Source organism: Oryctolagus cuniculus, chromosome 10 (genome assembly GCF_051225735.1).
Source record: "Oryctolagus cuniculus isolate XC-2025 breed Fujian yellow rabbit chromosome 10, ASM5122573v1, whole genome shotgun sequence".
NCBI lineage: Eukaryota > Metazoa > Chordata > Mammalia > Lagomorpha > Leporidae > Oryctolagus > Oryctolagus cuniculus.
Window position 1 is genome coordinate 97,895,010 of NC_142876.1, and position 19,386 is coordinate 97,914,395.

The 19,386-nt window shown below is 50.0% G+C and overlaps 2 protein-coding genes across 7 annotated transcripts in view; both read left to right on the forward strand.

Moving 5' to 3' along the window:
• The window catches only part of DCP1A (decapping mRNA 1A), a 55,342-nt gene extending 51,227 nt beyond the window's left edge, over positions 1–4,115 (forward strand). For all 4 annotated transcript variants that reach the window (XM_089305548.1, XM_089305549.1, XM_002713390.6 and 1 more), the window contains one exon: positions 169–4,115. In XM_089305548.1, the coding sequence (XP_089161674.1) occupies positions 169–249 (81 nt within the window). In that variant the 3' untranslated portion in view covers positions 250–4,115. The remainder of the gene's footprint in view (positions 1–168) is intronic.
• LOC127492435 (large ribosomal subunit protein uL23-like) lies at positions 259–14,994 on the forward strand. 3 transcript variants are annotated; one of them, XM_070050724.2, is made up of 4 exons: positions 4,064–4,199; positions 6,741–6,837; positions 12,387–12,548; positions 13,897–14,994. In XM_070050724.2, exons 3-4 carry the CDS (start codon positions 12,544–12,546, stop codon positions 14,393–14,395), a joined length of 504 nt encoding a protein of 167 aa, XP_069906825.1. In that variant the 5' UTR covers positions 4,064–4,199; positions 6,741–6,837; positions 12,387–12,543; the 3' UTR covers positions 14,396–14,994. The 3 variants fall into 3 exon arrangements, with proteins under 3 accessions (XP_069906826.1, XP_069906825.1, XP_069906824.1); XM_070050725.2 differs by lacking the exon at positions 12,387–12,548 and having other exon boundaries at positions 259–4,199; XM_070050723.2 differs by lacking the exons at positions 6,741–6,837; positions 12,387–12,548.
• Positions 14,995–19,386: the final 4,392 nt, after the last annotated feature.

Sequence of the window (19,386 nt, forward strand, 5' to 3'; positions counted from 1 at the left end):
ATCCCAAGTAAACTCTGAAATAGTAACCGTGATTGTCTCTGGGTGGTGGGATTATTTGGTAGTTATATAAATCATTTATACAGCCTTGTCCCTAAACTGGTATCCAGGCAGTAAGTTCTGAAGACGTCAATGTAATGTTCTGTGTTCTCACCTTCACATCTCTTCCAGAATGATTCCGGCTTCCTCAGTACACTTCATGAGGTCTACTTGCAGGTTCTGACCAAGAACAAGGAGAACCACACCCTATGACCAGGGCAGTGTCAACCTCAAACCAATAGGCTTCATCCTGGAAACTTCTAAACAGAACATGGAGTTTTGAGAATCTTGAAATTGAGCCTATGAGAAAAATTCCCATCCCTTAAGAATGTTTTTCAAGTGACATTCTCAGTGATAATGGAGGTTTCACTGTGAAGCATCACCAGCAGACCTTTGTTTTAACAAAAAAAAAAAAAAAGAAAAAGAGCAAGCATTGTATTAAGTTATGTGGGTGTTTTTCCTCAGCTGTAAGCAAGTATGTGAAATACGGAGTCTGATTTTCAGCCCACTTCCACTCTGGAGGACCTGAGGAGGAGGAGTCACCAGCCTTGCAGCGGAGTTTAGCCTGGCCCCCACCCCTACCCACCTCTACTCCAGAAACTCGGCCATGGGGCTGACAAGCAAGTTCTGAACAGAGTAGAAGTCAGCTCTGCGAAGTAGCATTGAGTTTTAAGGATCAGAGTTTAAGTTGGCAGATTAGGAAATACTTGTCCAAGTGAAATCTATTTTATATGAATGCCCCATTTGGGCCTTAACAGTTCTGAAGTTTCTTCATTGTGTTTGAGTGTCCCGACTCCTGCCACGCAGCCGATTCCCAGCGCGGCATTGCCCTGTCAGTGGGACCCTGCCAGGCTGTGGCTGTGTGGGAACAAACATGCCACACCTTTGGAGCAAAGGCTGGGGCTGGGAACGCCTACATATCCTGCCAGATACCTGCATTTTAAGTTAAACTCTCCAGTGGCTTTGAAAATGTTGTTTGTGTGTGAAGCACAGCCTTGTTTTTCCTTTTCTGTCTCTACACAACTAGAAGTCATTGTTGATTGTTTTCCTAACACTTTGACAAAAGGACCAGTGGACCAATCTGACAAAGCCATCCTGGTTCCATTCCTGGAGTATACTGAGAATAGTTTTTAAAGCTATGCAGAAAAGGGAGCTGTTATTCACACTGCCCTTACTTTGTTACAGAAAATGGAGATGAAGAGAAAGTGTGAGACTCAGAACTTTACCAATGTATCCTCGGCTGTGAGTACTTTTCCAGCCCACGGTGTGAAAATATGTAAAGATGCTTTGTTATGCTGCTATTGATCTGCCATGATTTATATTTATTCTTTTATGGCATGTAATGGTGTTTAGTAATATTTTAATGTAGATTTTGATTTATTTCAGCAATAGTAATTTTAAGATATTCTTCGAATGAAAGTGTCTTCGTTTCTATGATACAGGTCATTTTGTAGTATTTAACCAATTAAGATGCACTGCTTACTTTTCTGAGCACTATTTAATGATAGGGTCAAAACCCAATTGGTTCAACCAGCTAACAAAGGATTAGCTGTGAATAATGCTGACACATGTGATAGTTCCTCGGGAACAATCATTTAAGCTTTAATGGTAACCCAATCATAAATCCATAGATTTTTTTTTCTATCTGAAATTTTAGAAAATTACTTGTGAATTTCATACTTGTTTTAGTTTGATCTTAGTTTTTTAGCATAAAGAATACTTTGTTTGATTGGCTTTTGTTAATGTAAACATGCTTCCTGGACAACATATCTGCTTCTCGAGTTAGTGTTTTCTATTGCTGTCTACCTAGTTACATGTGACTTGTTCAGAATTCAGGGAAGCTTACTAAGTTTTCATACTCAGTTAGGGATAGTTTGTTTTCAAAAATAGTATGTAGATTCACCTACCAAAAATGAATTGCTCATGCATCATCTGGGAAAGAGAAAGTTGTTAGAAGATAAAGATACAGTATGTTGCTGACACCAGGAGGTGGTATCTGAGGAGCCCGGGACTTTTTTGGTAAACCAGATGTACCAGTAGGTTTGCTCTCACCCAAGTAGTAGTCTCAGTGGGCTTTGGTATACAGATGAATCAAGGGATTCTTGTTATAATAAACATTTGAATTTAAGTGACAATTTTCAGTATGTAAACTATTATGAGAGTTAAGAGAGAATATGCTAAAGAAGTCTGTAATCAAAGCTGTTAATTTTCACCCTGTGCTCCTAGGAATGAATATGATAGTCAGTGAAGAGAATCTGTAATAAGGCTTCCTTAGTTTGAAAGTAAACTGTTAAGTGCCCAAGTCATGGAGACTTTTTATATATTCAAATATATAAAATTTGAATATGTAAAAAAGATTTATATAGTCAAAGCATTTACTTACAATTCGGAAACTAGAAGTTCACAGTCTGATTGCCAGGAAGTTCAGGCCTGAATGAGTCCCTGCAGAGCCAGGCCCAGCCTGGGGAGTTACAGTTGGGTGGCCCTGGCCTGAAAGTCACAGTTTAGTTGCCTTATTACCCCTTCAGGCTTACTCTAGCACCTCATACTAGCTTAGGTTGCATGTTTACATTGATGTGTCTTTCTTGAAACTGAATTGAAATGGATAACCAGATAGAGATGTTTCTTACTAGGGTTTGCAAAACCCCCGGAGACCTGCACAGAGGGCTAGTCTGTCCATCTGTTTATTTACCGTCACCCACAATGGTCCAAGCCTAGTCTCTGGGAGGAACAGCCCACCAGAGCTTGGAGGAGAGCTGTGTCTGAGGCATGACCAGTGGGTGGCGCTATTCTTCACTGTAGTTGATGTGGTGTCTTTGGCCCCCAGCACCTCCAGAGAGCTTTGTTCCTTTAAGGCAGAGTCCTCTAGGTTGTGCATCTCTCCTGGGATGTGTGAGGCGTGAACGTTGACTGAGTCTTAAGTGTTCCAGTCACTGGCCGTGTCAGGAGAAGCGTTTCATGCTGTGTGCCTGTGGCCTGACCACAGCTTACCTTGGAAGGCTTAGGAGTAGCGCCCACAAGGAGCAGCATCTTGCTAAGAACCCAAGTCATCCTGGGCCCTTCTCGACAGGAGGACGCACAGGTTAGTTTAGAAGGTGTCTGCTCAGGTTTTGCATGTCAAACATTTGTTCCTTTTCTGGCCTGCATTTTCTTATGGAAATTATACACCCACTGAATCCACTGCTAGGTAAATATTTTTAAGCCGTGCAGCTTTATTACTCTCCTCCCCCAAAGAATGTAGTTTGAAGTTTTCTCCTTTTGGTAAGTAGAGGCCATAACTGCCATCGTGTTACTAATAATGCAACATGAAATTGAAGGTGCCTAACTGCTAAAAACAAACTCAGCCATCGTGCTGGAACCATGAGAGGCGTGAGGTCCCATGTCCTCACTGCACACTGCCTGCTGAGCACACGTTTCTTTCTGGCCAGCTTTGGTGTTCCTCGGTTGTGTTCCGAGTACCTTCTGGAACCAGCCGTGCCCTGCGTTTTCAAGAGTGTGAAGTGTTAAGATCTCAGCACAGTAAAGCAGCTCGCACTGGGCCTTTCAAAACTGTGCTCGAGAACATCTCCCCGCGTGGCCTGGTGCCCCCCGGAGCCTGTCGTGTTCGGCAGCTTCAGCAGGAGCGACGTATGCGGTGTTTCTCAGTTCTGTGTGTGACATCTTCATTTAAAATGCTAGGATGCAATATTGTTCACCTTCAGGTGGGGAAAAATGCAAAATCCTGTTTCCCTTTCATCTGTGTGATTCCTTCAGAAACGTGTTTTTACAGTGTGCGTTGTAAAGGGTTTTTTTATTCTGTATTACTGCTCTGGCCACGTGGCTGTCATGACTCACTGTCACCGACGCTCAGCTCCCTGAAACGCGGGCCGAGCGGCCCCAGAACTGCAGCACGGTTTCTGTCCCATGAGCGCAGTACTGCATCATTAGCATTTCTAATGGTATGGATTTTATACCATCTGTGTATGTTTGCAAATAATTAAGTTATTACATGTTTTAAAATGAGCATTTTTCATCCTAAATTTTATATGTTTGCAAATATATTTTTTTAATAAAATTTCAAAACCAAGTTTTAGCACCTACTCAATTTTAATTGCGTTTTTATTTAATTTGTAGAAATAGGAGCTTCTGGATGAATTGCTGCCCTTTTCCAGAGACCCACACTGGTGAGATGGGTTGGGAGGAGGGAACAACCCAACAAAGAAAACGGCGTTCACCACTTCCCAGCCTGTGCGATCAGGGTTCTCCAGAGAAGCAGAACCGCGGGGCGACTGGTAGATACAGAGCTAGAGGGAGGCAGTTACCTAAAAGCCACAAGACAAAGTCAAATTGAGCTTAAAGATCTTAGATGGCTTCATTTACGATTCTAGGATTCCCACACACTTCATTCTATAAAGTGGACTGGGCATTCCTGTGAGCTGAGCAGAGGGATTGAATTATAGACAGAAAAGGGGCTGAAGAAATCAAAAGCAGAAAACAAAAAGCAAGTTGGTCATTTGCAGGTTATTTTCTCATAAAGCTTAAAGCAGCTTGGGACTTCCTTATCATGCCAGGTGTGGTGCTTTGGTTGTTACCTCTCACTTTCCTGATTTCTAGGAAAGTAGATGACTTAAGTTTTGGTCTGGAACTTCGGCATGAGTGACTCTACGTTAGTCTGGTCTGTTGAGCCTACTGCTGGAGCTCAATCCAAGCCAATGGCTCATAAAAATCTTTTTTTTTTTTTTTAGATTCATTTTTTATTTATTCGGAAAGCAGAGTTAGAGAGAGGAAGAGACAGGGAGAAATCTTCCATCCGCTAGTTCACTCCCCAAGTGGCTGCAACGGCCAGGGCTGTGCTAGGCTGAAGCCAGGAACCTGGAGCTTCTTCAAGGTCTCCCACATGGGTGAAAGAGCCCAAGCGCTTGGGCCATCCTCTGCTGCTCTCTCAGGCGCATTAGCAGGGAGCTGGATCAGAAGTAGAACAGCTGGGTCTCAAATCAGCACCCATATGGGATACTGGAGTTGTAGGCAGCAGCTTCATCTGTTAGACCACACTGCCAGTTCCATATAAATCTTACTAACAATTTTAAGGTTTTGGCTTACAGGACTGTAGAGACAGAAGTCCCACTGTCTCCCATCCTCACACCGGAAACTTTGGAAAGCCACTGGTCTAGATTCTAGCTGGGCAGCGAAGGCCTGAGGTAGGAGTGTGTGAGGTGGGACATCAGTGGCCCCAGAGCTGTCAGAGGAGCAACCTCTGCCTCCTGTTCTGTCAGTCCCTCGCGGGATTACGTGATGCTCCCCTGCATTGGTGAGTACAGGTCTGTTTTACTACCAAGTCAAACGCTAGCCTCTGCCCAAAACACCCTCATGGGCACACCGGACATCACATTTAAACCAGCTACCTGGGCATCCCGGGGCTCGGTCAAATTGACAAAAAAATTAAGCATCACTCAGCCTGTTCCTAACCAGCTGGACCGCAGGCCACATGGATTCTTAGGTTTGAAGCCCTGAGTACTGGTGCTGTCAAATACTTCCCTCCCTAAAGACAGCATTAAGTGTGTCACTCGTACCTGTGGACATCTAAGGAGTTCGGTTTATTCCTTGAAGCTTTGCCCAGATGGAGGGTTCAGTTCCAGTCACAGCCAGAATAGCTCGTTTCTCAGATTCACTCAGCTTGCACGTACTGAGCGCTCCTGCTAATGCAGGCATTTAAGACATTAAGGAAGCGAAGAGGTGGGGGGGGGGGGGATTAAATATCATGGTGCAAAATAGAGTAAAGTTCAGAAAAAAAGTTACACATCTCTCTAATAATCATGTTAACGTGACTGTTTTTCCAGGTGAAGTCTCCCCAAAATGTTTACTAAACCTGCCTGCTGTAGAGCTGGCTCCTACTCTGACTACACATGTGTTCATAGTCACTTATAGGCACACACACCTGTCACTCAAGCTGCACACTGAGCACTGACAAATTTCTGTTCTTGGGGGGCCGGTGTTGTGCAAGGGCTGAAGCCAAAGCTTGCTACACTGGCATCAGTATCTGAGTGCTGGTTCCAGCCCTGGCTCCTCCACTTCGAATCCAGCTTCCTACTGATGCACCTTCAGGGGCATCTCTCCATCCCTCCCTCCCTCTCCCTCTTCTCTGTCACTCTGCCTTTTAAATAAATAAATGTTTTAAGGAATTGCTGTCCCATTTTATTTTTATATACCTGTTCAGTCAACAGGGCTCCCATCTGCTGGTTCATTCCCCAATGCCTGCATTGGCCAGAGTTGAAGCCTGGAACAAGAACACAGTTCAGGTCTCTCACATGCGTGGCTGGAACCCAGTTACTTGAGTCATCCTTGCTGCCTCCCAGGGTCCGCAGTAGCAGGAGGATGGAGTCAGGAGCTCAAGCTGGGTGTGAAACCCAGGCATTCCAATACGGGATGTGGGTCTTAATAGCCACCCTGCCATCGTTTTCTTGATCTTTACAACAGCCAATATTAGGAAGAATGAGGCTGAAGCTGAAAGTGACTGAGGATGTCCCTTGCATCTTGAGTTGCATGGTGAGGCAAGGACCTGAAGTCGAGCAGACTGGAGGGCTGGTCTAGAGTTCCTCTCTTGACTGTTGCCTCCGTGACAAATTATCCCAGGCTGCTTTGTAGCTTCTCAGGTCGTTCCTGGTACCATTATTCATTCCAAGCTTCATCTCCTGTTTCTCACCTGCTGCTGCTTTTCATCTGTCAAGACCTAGGAATCCAGGTAACTGGCTTCACTCGAATTTGTGAAGGACTAAACTCAGTCCTGGATACAAGCTGCAGAGTCTGCTCTTTAACATGACACAGGTAGGTCTGAGGTTTCTTGGTTGTCTCTCACTGTTTGTAGGTCTTGGTCCATCAGTTAGGTATTAACTGAAAATCTGGGCTGGGGACAGTGTTCGTTGCAGTGGGTTAAGTTGCTGCTTGAAGTGCTGGCATCCCATATCAGAGTGCCTGGTTCATGTCCTGCCTCTGCTTCTGATCCAGCTTCCTGTTAATGTGCCTAGGAAGGCAGCAGAAGACGGCCCAAGTGCTTAGGTCCCTGCTACTCTGTGGGAGACCAGGATGGACCTGGCGGCTGTGGTCATTTGGGGAGTAAACCAGTGGATGGAAATTGTCTCCCTGTTTCTCTCTCTCTCTCTCTCTCTCTCTCTGCCTTTCAAAGTGAAAACAAATAATTTTTAAAATAATTTCCCCTTTGCTATCCTTATGTGGAATGCGTAGAGAATATAACATAGCTCCACACACTCTTTTTTTTTTTTTTTCCTAAGATTTACTTACTTGAAAGGCAGAGTGACAGGAATCTGCCATCTGCTGATACCACTCTCTAAATGGCCATAACAGCCAGGCCTGGCCCAGGCAGAAGCCAGAAGCCTGGAACTCTAATCAGGTCTCCCACTTGGCAGGAGCCCAGGTAATTGGACCATCACCTGCTGCCTTCCCAGGCACATTCATAGGGAGCTGGATCAGAAGTGGAGCAGCCAGGACTTGAACCAGTACAGGATGCAGATGTCCCTGGTGGTGACAACACACTGTGCTAAAATATTCTAATGTAGTTATTAATTTTAAAATAATTTTCATTTTAAAAAGCAGTGTGATTATTAAAGTAATAATAATATGTAAATGCTTGGACACACGTACATAACTTTTCAAAATTCTCCACTCATGGCTCTCACCTGGGCTCCTGCCCGGCAAACTGAGAGCTGGGTGTGCTGCAGCCTGGGACCAGGTGGTTATTAATGCCCCTGGAGGACTTTGGAGAGACTGGCTTGCAGTGGCTGGTGGCTCAGCATCCTTGATCTGCCGCACAGCCCTGTCTGACCCTTGGGAAGGGCTGTTCCATGCTCTGTCCTCTGCTTGACACCCCACGTGGGACACTTTGCACTATGCCAGGTCCTGGGGCTGCTCACGCCCCTTTGCACTTAAAGGGTGGCACGCACAAGAGTTGCCATGGAGTGGATTTTGCCCACAACCACCTGGGAGACACACAGTGATCCCATTTTACAGTTGAAGAAGGGGCCGTTCTGTCATTTGCCTGTGACAGCCCAAGTTCACCCAGCTAGAGAGCAGCATAGGCAAACGTTAGACAATGCTTGTTCGCACCACACACCACCTTGCTCTGGTCTGTGCATCATGGAGAGAGCCTGCCAGTCCTTAGAGAATTTTGAGGATTTTTTTTTTAAGAGAGTGACAGAAATCTACAGCCAAATGACAGCAACAGCTAGGGCTGAGTCTCCCATGTTGGTGGCAGGGGTCCAACCATTTAGGCCATCTTCTGCTGCCTTCCTAGGCATATCTGCAGGGAGCTGGATCAGAAGCAGAGTGACTGGGATGCAAACCAGTGCTCACATGGGATGCCAGTGTTGTAGGCAGAGGTGTAATCCGCTGTGCCACAGTGCCAGCCCCTTGAAGAGTATTTTGAGATGACAACAGCACTGCTTCCCCTGACTGAGCCACTGGGGCTGAGGGGACCACTTTTCCTGTTGTGATTGTTCCTGATTCCCCTGACACGTGTGGGCCTTGAACTTCTTAGCCCTGGGCCAGAGAAGCAGGAAAGCTCAGAGGCACCCTGCCAGGACATAGGCCAAGAGGGGAAGCCAGGCCAGGAGGTGGGTATAGACCCAGCCCCTTTGCCTTCCACAGCCGTAGCTGCTTTCCGTTTAAGTGTTTCTGAATTTGAATTGCTTTTATTGCCTCAGTCTCTGCTCATCCATACCAGCTTGACATGGTTCAGTTGTTTGTGTGTGAGAGGTGGACAGACTGACAGCTCCTACCTAAGCCTGAACAGCCAGGACTGGGCCAGGCTGCAGCTGGGAGCCAGGAGCTCGACCTAGGTCTCCCATGGGAGTGGCAGAGATCCAGAGACATGAGACATAACCGCTGCCTCCCATGGTCTACATTAGCAGGAAACTGAAATCAAGCCAGCATGGCCATCAAACTCAGGAACTCTGATATGGGAGGAAGGCATCTTGACTGCTAGGTCAAACACCCCCACCACAGCCGCCATGGTACAGTTTTGTTGCAGAGAATTTTGTTATTTCAAAGCTAGTTTCAGGGCCGGCACCGTGGCTCACTTGGTTAATCCTCCGCCTGCGGCGCCAGCATCCCATATGGGCGCCGGGTTCTAGTCCCGGTTGCTCCTCTTCCAGTTCAGCTCTCTGCTGTGGCCCAGGAGTGCAGTGGAGGATGGCCCAAGTGCTTGGGCCCTGCACCCCCATGGGAGACCAGGAGGAAGCACCTGGCTCCTGGCTTCCGATTGGTGCAGCGCACCGGCCGTAGCAGCCATTTGGGGGGTGAACCAACGGAAAAGGAAGACCTTTCTCTCTGTCTCTCACTGTCTAACTCTGCCTGTCAAATAAAAAATTAATAATAATTTTAAAAAATTTTTAAAAAGCTAGTTTCGGGGGTAGGCATTGTGGTACAGTGGATTAAGCTCCACTTGGGATACCCACATCCCATATCAGAGTGCCAGTTTGAGTCCCAGCTACTTGGCTTCCAGTTAACTTCTGCTAATGCTTCTAGGGAGGCAGCAGGTGATGACTCATGTAGTTGGGCCCCTGCCACACACATGGGAGACCCAGACTGAATTCTGGGCTCCCGGCTTCCACCTGGCCCAGTCCTGACTGTTGTGAGCGTTTGAGGAATGAATCAATGGGTGGAGTATCTCTCTCCTTCTCCCTCCCACCTCTTCTCTTGCTCTCCCTTTCAAGTAGATGAACATAAAATAAACAGAAACTAGTTGCCTGTGGTCACCTCTTCCTTGGAGCCATCCCTGATCTGCCACCTCAGCTGGCAGTTCTTGGTATGGATGTGACAGTGCCCCATGAACACATGGCTCCTGCTGACCTATGATGACCTCAGAAAAACTCAGACTGGACCCTCTTACTTCGCAGAACATCCAGCCCTGCACCTGGCACACAGTGAACTAAAGAACGAATCAGAGAGGGTGTGGTGGCAGAACCACGTCCCAGTGCCGCTGGGTGACCAGCAGCAGCCATACTTCCCTGTTTCTGCAGTAGCAGTGAGCAAATGCTTTCCTTTCCTTTTTTTTTTTTTTTTTTTTTTTTTAAGATTTTATTTGAGAGGTAGAGTTAGAGACAGAGAGAGGGAGAGACAGAACGGTCTTCCATCTGCTGGTTCACTCCCCAAATGGCCGCAACAGCCAGAGCAGGACCGATCCGAAGCCAGGAGCTGGGAGCTTCTTCCGGGTTTCCCACACCCGTGCAGGGGCCCGAGGACTTGGGCTCTCTTCTACTTTCCCAGGTCATAGCAGAGAGCTGGATTGGAAGAGGAGCAGCCAGGATGCTAACCAGCCCCCATATGGGATGCTGGCACTGCAGGCCAAGGCTTAGCCTTCTACACCACAGGAAATGCTTTTTCCAGGCTAAGGAGGAATGAGATGGCTAGCGAGGTGCCCTAGTTAGTTCTGGAACTGGGGGTGGAGAGAAAGGGGGTAAAGACCTTTGTGTTGAGGGAGTAGCCACAGAAACTGGGGGGGGCAATGACGTCATGTTCCCCACTCTGGCTCCTGGTTCCAGCTTCCTGCTAATGCAACCTGTGGGAGGCCCAGAGCAGTTAAGCAGCCCCTCATGAGCTTCTCACCCTCTCTGGTCCCTCCCTAAGTAGCCATTCATTCTCCTCTATTCAACACGCAGCCCAGGAGAAAATCCACTTAATCTCCCCACAGAACAAAACCAAGCAAAACTTAATCTTTCATGTCCAAGGGAACAACACAGCCACCTGCCCCACCCACCCGTGTCCTGCTCAGGGAAACCCAGGAGCTATGAGAAAAGGGAATACAGATGAAACTATCCCGCGCCCCAGCCCCATGCCCGTCAGACTGGGCCAGGCTGGGCCCAGACCCCCTAAAAGTGCCCCTGCTGGTCAGCTGCACCGCTGCTGCCCAGCCCCGCCTGGCTCAGCGCTCCTGGATGGGAGCTGCTGTGAGCTGGCTCCCTGCTCTCCACCCAGAGACCTGGCCCCAGTACTCAAGGGGCAAGCTAGTTACAGTGTCTAGGCGCCTTTCCCTGACGTGCCAGGAAAGCAGACCTGGCAGGCGCTGGCCTCTCAGGAGTGCCAAGGCCTCTGCAGCCCCAGGCCTTCTGGGGTGACTCAGAAGGTCAGCGAGCCAGTCTGGTCCCAGGACTGGCTAAGGACACGCAGGGTCCTGTCCGCAGTGGCAGCCAGAAAAAAAGCCGTGTCTTCCGGGAGCACGGCACTGGCTGCAGTGAACATACGGGGCTTGTTTGTTACTACGTGAGAGTGGAAGCAGGGGCCAGGGCTGACCTTTCTCTGTGCGGCAGTCGTCCTGGGTAGGAAAGGTTCTGGATGCACCGTGATGTATGATGTAAACAAGCAAGACCAGCAAAAGGCTCATGACGCTGTTTTAAGTGTTTATGTAAACTGGGGCCTGCCTGCGTTTGGCACAGTGGTGAAGACACTGCTCAGGGGGACAGGCGAAGTAGTGCAGCGGGTTAAGCTGCTCCTTGCGATGCCCACAGCCCATATCGGAGTGCCTGGTTCACGTCCCACGTCTGCTTCAGATCCAGCTTCCTGCTACTGTGCCTGCATTTGATGGCCACTCTGGCTTCTGATTCCAGCCTTCCTGCTGATACACTCCGGGAGGCAGTGGTGGTGGCTCAAGTGATTGGGTCCCTGCTGCCCACGTGGGAGACCTGGATTGAGATCCTGGCTCCCAGCTTCAGCCTGGCCCAGTCCTGGCTGTTGCAGGCTCTTGGGCCCACTTTTATCTCTCTGTAAGTCATTACTTTGTTGGCAAAAAAGAATCAAGGCAAACTGGCCGCTGCCAGTGACAGTGGCCGCCTGCATCCTGTGAGACACTCCAGAGAGTGAATGAATTTATAACTGGTTGGTCAGAAGCTCTGGCATGCAAAGCAGGGGCAGTTTCGGGTACGGAACCCTCAGCCGGTGGGACCTGATACTCTGTCCAAGCAGACAGTGTCAGAACAGGATTGAGTTAACAGACAGCGGGTGTCCACACATTTTGGTGTCAGGGACACAGTAGTCTGTGTTCTATGAGAAAAAGGTGCGGGTGGGGAGGGAGAAGCACTTTGGATTTTTTCCCCTCTATTCCTCAATAACAAAAATCACCACATTACACTTTAAAGTGTAATTTTATGGTGTGTTCATTATATCTCAATAAAGGTGTGATTTTTAAAATGTTTTTATTTTACTCTATTTGGAAGACAAAGAGACAGAGATCTCCCATCTCTGGTTCACTCTCCAAATGCCTTCAAAGCCAGGACTATACCAGGCTGAGGCTGGGAACCCAGAACTCAATCTGGGTCTCTCACAGGGGTGGCAGGGACCCAAGGACTTGAATTATTACCTTCCAGGTTACACATTAGCAAGAAGCTGCAATGGAGAATGGAGCCTGGACTCAGACTCCAGCATAAGATGTAGGCATCCCAAGCAGCCATCTACCTGCTGTGCCAAAACCCCAACCCGGAGAAAAACAGTAAATGAGGAGGAGAGAGTGGAAAAAGCCTGTGTATGTGGTGAGCTGGCGCCCTGCAAAGCCAAGGAGCTTCCCTCTTGTCTCCAGGTTGCCTTACCTGGCCCTTCCTCCCTCCCCTCACCCAGTGCCCGGGCCCCTGCATCTGCAGATGTCCTGAAGAAACTGAGCCACAAACTCCTTTCGCTGCTCTTCCCTTTGCCTATGGGCTGCAGGGATCCACAACCAGCACCCCTCTACGCACCATTGCTCAAAAGAGCCAGCAGCCCTGGACCTTACAGCCCAGCTGGACTTTCTTCCCCTGGACAGAGAGCAGCCTCAGGCCTCTGACCAGCACACAGGGCCTGGCACAAAGGGAGAATGCGAGTCTGTGAGTTGCAACAATATGCTCATTTTACAGATGTGAAGAAACTGAGAAGGGCAGGGGTCCACTCAGGGTCCCACAGGTTTAGGATTCCCTCTGCTCTCTCTCGCCTGAGCGCAAGATGACACCTTGCCAGTTGGAGGCAGAGGTGACTGAGCCAGCAGAACCAGACTTTCTGGAAAACTCTGCCAAATAGGTATCCAGAGCTCTGGAAGGGTTGCCACCCTCTGACCCAGTACCTTCGCAGGAGGACGAAGATTTAGCAAACACCATGTTAACTGCAGGGTAGTATACAATGGTGGCAAGCTGGAAACGGTCCAAATTCCCACCACAAAGGGTGCTTAAATGCATTCAGGGGTGGGCGTTTGGCACGACCCAAGTGTAGAAGGCCACTTGGTATGTCCACATCCCTAAGAGAGTGCCTGGGTTTCTTTACCAACCCTCCTTCCAGTTCCACTTCCTGCCGATCTGCATCCTGGGAGGCAACAGGTAATTTGCTTTTAGGCTCCTAGTTTGGGCCTGACCCAGCCCCAGCTGTTCTGGGCATTTGAGGAATGAACAGCAGATGAAGATCTCTCTCTGCCTGGTTCGGTTCTGTCTCAGCCTTGCCTGACCACTTAGGGAGCAGATCCCCACATCAGCTCTGCAGCCCCTGTCCAGCCTCTGGCCCATGACCCTGTGTCATGTTCCTTTTTTTTTTTTTTTTTTTTTTTTTTATTTACTTGAAAGGCAGAGAGACAAAGCACCCATCTGCTGGTTTACTTCTCAAACACTTAGAACAGCCAGGACTGCACCAGGCTGAAGTCCAGGAACCAGAAACTCCACCCAGGTCTCCCTGCTGGGTGGCAGGGACCCAAGTACTTGAGCCATCACCTGCTGCCTCCCAGGGTGTGCATTAGCAGGAAGCTGGAATCGGAAGTGGAGCTGGAACAGTAAGCCAGGCACTCCGATGTAGGATGAGGGCATCTCCACTGGCATCTTAATCCCTGTGCCAAATGCTGACTCTATTTTATGTTTTTTACAACAGTAATAAATCAATATTTATCAGATGGATAAGCCCACGGGAACGGGCCTGGGAAACCCTTTTCACCAAGATGGCGCCGAAGGCGAAGAAGGAAGCTCCTGCCCCTCCTAAAATCGAAGCCAAAGCGAAGGCCTTGAAGGCCAAGAAGGCAGTGCTGAAAGGCGTCCACAGCCACAAGAAGAAGAAGATCCGCACGTCCCCCACCTTCCGGCGGCCCAAGACGCTACGCCTCCGACGGCAGCCCAAATACCCTCGGAAGAGCGCCCCCCGGAGAAACAAGCTTGACCACTATGCCATCATCAAGTTCCCCCTGACCACGGAGTCAGCCATGAAGAAGATAGAAGACAACAACACACTGGTGTTCATTGTGGATGTCAAGGCCAACAAGCACCAGATCAAACAAGCTGTGAAGAAACTCTATGACATTGATGTGGCCAAAGTCAACACCCTGATCAGCCCTGACGGAGAGAAGAAGGCGTGTGTGCGGCTGGCTCCGGACTAGGATGCTCTGGACGTTGCCAACAAAATTGGGATCATCTGAACGGAGTCCAGCTGGCTCATTCTAAATAGATGTTTTTTCACCATAAAAAAAAAAATATTTATCAGATGAATGTGTGATTTTAACAGGGGTCTGCTTTGGCTGGAATTACATGTAACTTTAATTTACAATTTTTCTATCTCCAGATGTTAACAATGCTGTGTTTTACCTTATAATCATATATTTAAAGTATTTGTGTAAAAAAAAAAAAAAAAAAAAGAACAGGGGCCCATGTTGTGGTGCAGGGGGTTAAGCTGCCACCTGCATTGCCGACATCCCATATTGGAGTGTTGGTTTGAGTCTGGGCTCGGCCTCTTGTGATCCGGCTCCCTGCTAACATGCCTGGGAACACAGCAGAGGATGGCCCAAGTGCTAAGGACCTTGCTACCTATGTGGGAGACCCAGGTAGAGTTTCTTGCTACTGGCTTTGACCTGGCCCAGCTCTGACCAGTGCAGCATTCACAGAAGTGAACCAGCACATGGAAGATTCTCTCTCTCTCTCTCTCTCTCTCTCTCTCTCCATTTCAAATAAATATCTTTTCTAAAAAGAAAACAAAAAAAAATATTGCCTACAAGAGAAGTCACCGTTTCTATGAGTGCAGTTGAACCACCTTCCTGGGGGAGGCTTTCTCAAAAGAGGCATTTCCCCAGAATTGCGAGGGAGGAAAGCTGGATTTATCAAAACTCAGCCCATCAAACCTGGAGTCAGCGTTTGGCCTAGCGATTAAGCCAGGAGGACCTGGGATCTGGTCCTGCCTCTAGCCCCAGATTCAAGCTTCCTGCTAATGTAAATCCTGGGAAACAGCAGCTCACATAGTTGTACCCCTGCCACCTAATTGGGAGACCTGGGTTGAGTTCCCAGCGCCCACCTGGAGTGAACCAGCAGATGGGAACTTTCCAGCTCTCCCAAATTAAATAAAAAGAAGCAAGCCATTCATATTATTTTAAAAAATAATTCTGTCCAATGGCGGCCCTCTAGGAAGCACTGGCGGGTACAGGGTGGGGCACTTGCCGCCCTGGGATTCTTTCCAAACCCCTCCAGGCTAGGCCCCGGATATGAGTCAAAGAAAGTGTCCCAAGGACCCAGACTGGATGGATGCTAGCTCCACTGCAAGCCCTGTGCTGCCCCAGGAGCACAGCGGGGCCAGCCCTGCCAAAGCGATGCCCAACAGTGTCACTCAGGAGGACAGCTGCTCTGGGCCGTTCACGCCTCATTGGTGCCTGCTGTGTGGACAGACGTGCCGGAGCACATCAGGGCAGCTCTGCACGAGGACAGCAGGGCAGGGGCAGGAGCGCCCACTGCCTGGGGCTTTGCTCCTAACCCACAAACATCCAGGGCAGCAGCCGGCTTATGAAACCCAGGCGCAGCTTTACATAATCACGGGAAATGAAGAGGAAGAGAGGACTCACAGAAAGGCACGCCCCCAACCTCAACATCTTGTTTGCGAGATGAAATTTTCTTTCTGCTGATTATGAAAGTCAACCTTGCAAAGTGACTTGCCATTTGTTTCCAACAGAAGAGGAAGGGGATAAAGCAGAAACGGAAGCCCCTCTCAGTCCCACCTTCCCAACTCCCCCAAGGCTTGGGGCCTGTCCTTGAAGACTTTCCTGTGGCCCAGGTACACACACACACACACACACACACACACACACACGAGCCCAAGTGCACACGTGTGCACACACAGGCTTCCATTTAACAGGAACAGGTGCACCCTCTACCTGCAGGTTCATGCACAGCACTCAGTTAACAGCATCCCACAATGCCTCTGCACCACGAGCTGGGCTTCACTCACTCACTCAGCCCAGTGGGGCACCCCACAAAGCTCACAGCCCAGGGCTGTCCAGCTCCAGAAATCAAAGCCCTAACAGCCCAGGGCTGTCCAGCTCCAGAAATCAAAGCCCTAACAGCCCAGGGCTGTCCAGTTCCAGAAATCAAAGCCCTAACAGTGTCCCCAGTGTTTTCCTTAGCCAAGTTCTCAGAATCCCAGTCACCCAAGGACCTCCTTAGCAATGCAGAATCCTAGACTCCACCCCAGAGCCTCGGATTCACAAAGCCAGACATAGTGCCCGGGTATCTGCATGTGTAGTGATTGCTCCTGGCAACCTTTCACAGCCTGGCCAGCCAGAGGACGCTCATGGCTGGATTTTGGGGCCACTCAGGAGCTGTGCTTCCTCTTGGGTCCTTCCAATTTCTGCCCCCACAGCAACACACCTTGGAGAGGTGTCAGGAGGCTTGCTCAGGCCACACAGAGGCCACACAGTGACATGGATGGGCTGTAGGGAGGCTTCCCGCAGCATCGGCTCCCAGGCACAGAGTTCGCAGCGTGGGGCCTTTGTATTGCAGGACCCAGCCCACTGCCCCTGCCCCGGGCCCACAGCAGGAAGAGCCAGACGTTGGCTCTGCCCTGAGCTTCAGCCAAGGGGAAGAGCCAAGAAGGTACCTTGATGAAGTCACCAGCACCGTCCAGCCTGCTGCAGCACAAGGGAGCCGTGTATGTGTGTGCAGGGGTGAGCATGATTGTGAGTGAGTGGGTGTGAGAGAGCTAGGGTGCATGAGGGAGAGCTGTGTGAGTGTGGGTATGTGACAGTGCATGAGCGGAGTGTGACTGTGAGGTGTGTGTGTGCACATGTGTGCCAGACACTCCTGAGACCGGGGCATCCTCACGCATGGTCGGGGTGGGAAGTGCCCATTGCAGGGCCCTCGGCCAGTCCCAGTTGCCGAACAGTCCCAGCATTTCCTGCCAAGTGCAGCTCCAAATTCTGCCACTGCCTGCTCTCCCTTAGGCAGCCTGAGCAGCCCAGTCCCATAGCCCCAGGGACCAAAAGCCATCCCCTTAACTGCCCCAATAACAATAACGGCTGTGTGCCGTCCTCTCCACACCACTGTTTCCCTCTGAGCCCCTCTTGGTGATCCTGGGGGTCCCTGGAGAGCCAGCTAGTTGGGAGAGAGGCCTCTCCTGTGGGGATTCCACTGTCCAGGCTCCCCTGAGAGTGCCCTGTGCTCCAGCTGCTGCCTGGGTCCTGGGAGATGGCTCAGACTCCAGAGCATGGCTGCGCTCAGAAAGGTCCCTGTGATTTTTGCTGTCACCTGATGTGGGCAGCAGGACGTCTGTGCCACTTCCTACCTGCCAACAGAGCACCTTTGTGTGTCAACTCCTGGAAAAGCTGGTGCAGAGTGCGCAGCCAGGGTGGCCAGATTCCCTCCCCTGGGGCTCCTTGATGCTCTTTCTCTCTCTCCTTGGGTCAGCTCTGGCACCTGTCGGCCATGTGACTTCAGGCTCATCCCTTAATATTCATGCTTTCATTGCATAGGCATTTATTGAGCACCTACTGTGTATGTGACACAGCCACAGTCCCTAGTGGTAGAACCAGGGATGAGAGCAGGCATCCTGGCTCTCCTGCTGCTGACGTGAGAAAACGGAGGTAGGAGGAGAGCCCTGCAGAGGCTGAGCCAGGTGCTATGGCAGGAAGGAGGGGCTGCTGTAGGCACGAGGGGGGCTTTGCTGGTTCAGCGAACAGCAGGTGCAAAAACTCTAGGCAGGAGTTTCTGAAGGAAAGGAAGAAGGGCAGTGTGGCTGGAGTGGGTGAGAGGGGGGGCATGTGGACACAGTACCGGAGGGAGGTGGGGGGGGGGCCTGAGTTTCATCCTAAGGGTGGAAGGAGTTAAGCTGGGGGGCAACAGTTCTTGGCGGAGGCTGGAAGAGATCGGGGGTGAGGGGAGCAGGGGTGGGAGAGACCAGCTGGAAGCTGGGCAGGATCCAGGTCTCTCCCCCAAACATTGTTACCTAGGCAATGTGTGTATCTGAATAAAGACCCTTGGCCTGGGGACAGGGGAACCACCTCCAACCAGCTCAGGATTCTGTTGCCATAGCTGACCTTGGGGATGATCCGCACACAGCTCCTAAAGCATGGCTGAAGCCCAGGATGAACTGAGCCCCACACATGGGGAGCCCCAGGATGAGAAGTCTGTGGCTTTTACTAGTGAGCAGAGCAGCCTAAGGGCAGAGGTGGCACCTGCCAGGCCTCTAGGATGGCACACTCTGGGACCACTTCACTCCAGTTGCTGATGTCACAGGGCCAGCCTCTGTGGACTGGACCAGCAGGGCCACGAGTTATGGGATGCCTGAAACATTTGGCTCTGGGTGGACATCTGGAAGCCAGATGTACCCAGGAGCTCCGGGAGGAGGGACGGGGGCTCCCTAGAATCAAGTCCATTGTCTATGGCCTGGAGCACTGAGCAAAGGATGACAGTGGACAACGCCCAGCCTGGCCACTAATGCTTCCTTCGCTCTCTCCCGGGTTCAGCCCCTCTGCTCAGCACTGGCTTTTATCTCTTCTCTCTGAATCAGGCATCATAAATGGGCTGGAGCTGGAGCAAGTGATAGGTGGATACAGGAGACAGGGTCTGTGACTGTTAGGTTCTGTCTGGAGAGGTGCCCATCTGTTCTTATGAATGTCCCTTCCCTAATAAACCTTGCTATTTTACTTTTCCACTACTCTCTGTCTCACGCCTGAATTCTTTCTTGCGCGAAGACAAGAACCTTGCCATTCACCGGTAACATGACCACGGGCCTCTTCCTGCCCCACCCTGGGAGCCCCATCCCTCTGGGGACTGTGGGGTCTGGGAACAGTAAAGGTGCTCCTATCTTTTAGAGCCCTGAAAGCAAACCCAGTGCTCTCTTCTAAGAGCCAGCAGAGTTTCTAGGCCCTAACAGTTTGTGAAGGCAGTTTCCCAGGTACCCTCGGCTGCTATTGCATTCTCGCCTCCTGCACAGCCCCCTGGAGCCCTGGGCTCCATCTGGGGCTCAGCCTGGCACCCGCAACCCTGTGATTTTTAAAAATTTATTATTTACTTATTTGAGAGACAGAGAGAGAGACTCTTATTCACTGGCTCACTCCCCCCAAATTCCCTCAAAGGTTCCCAGGGCAGAGGCCAGGAACTGGACGTTAGTCCA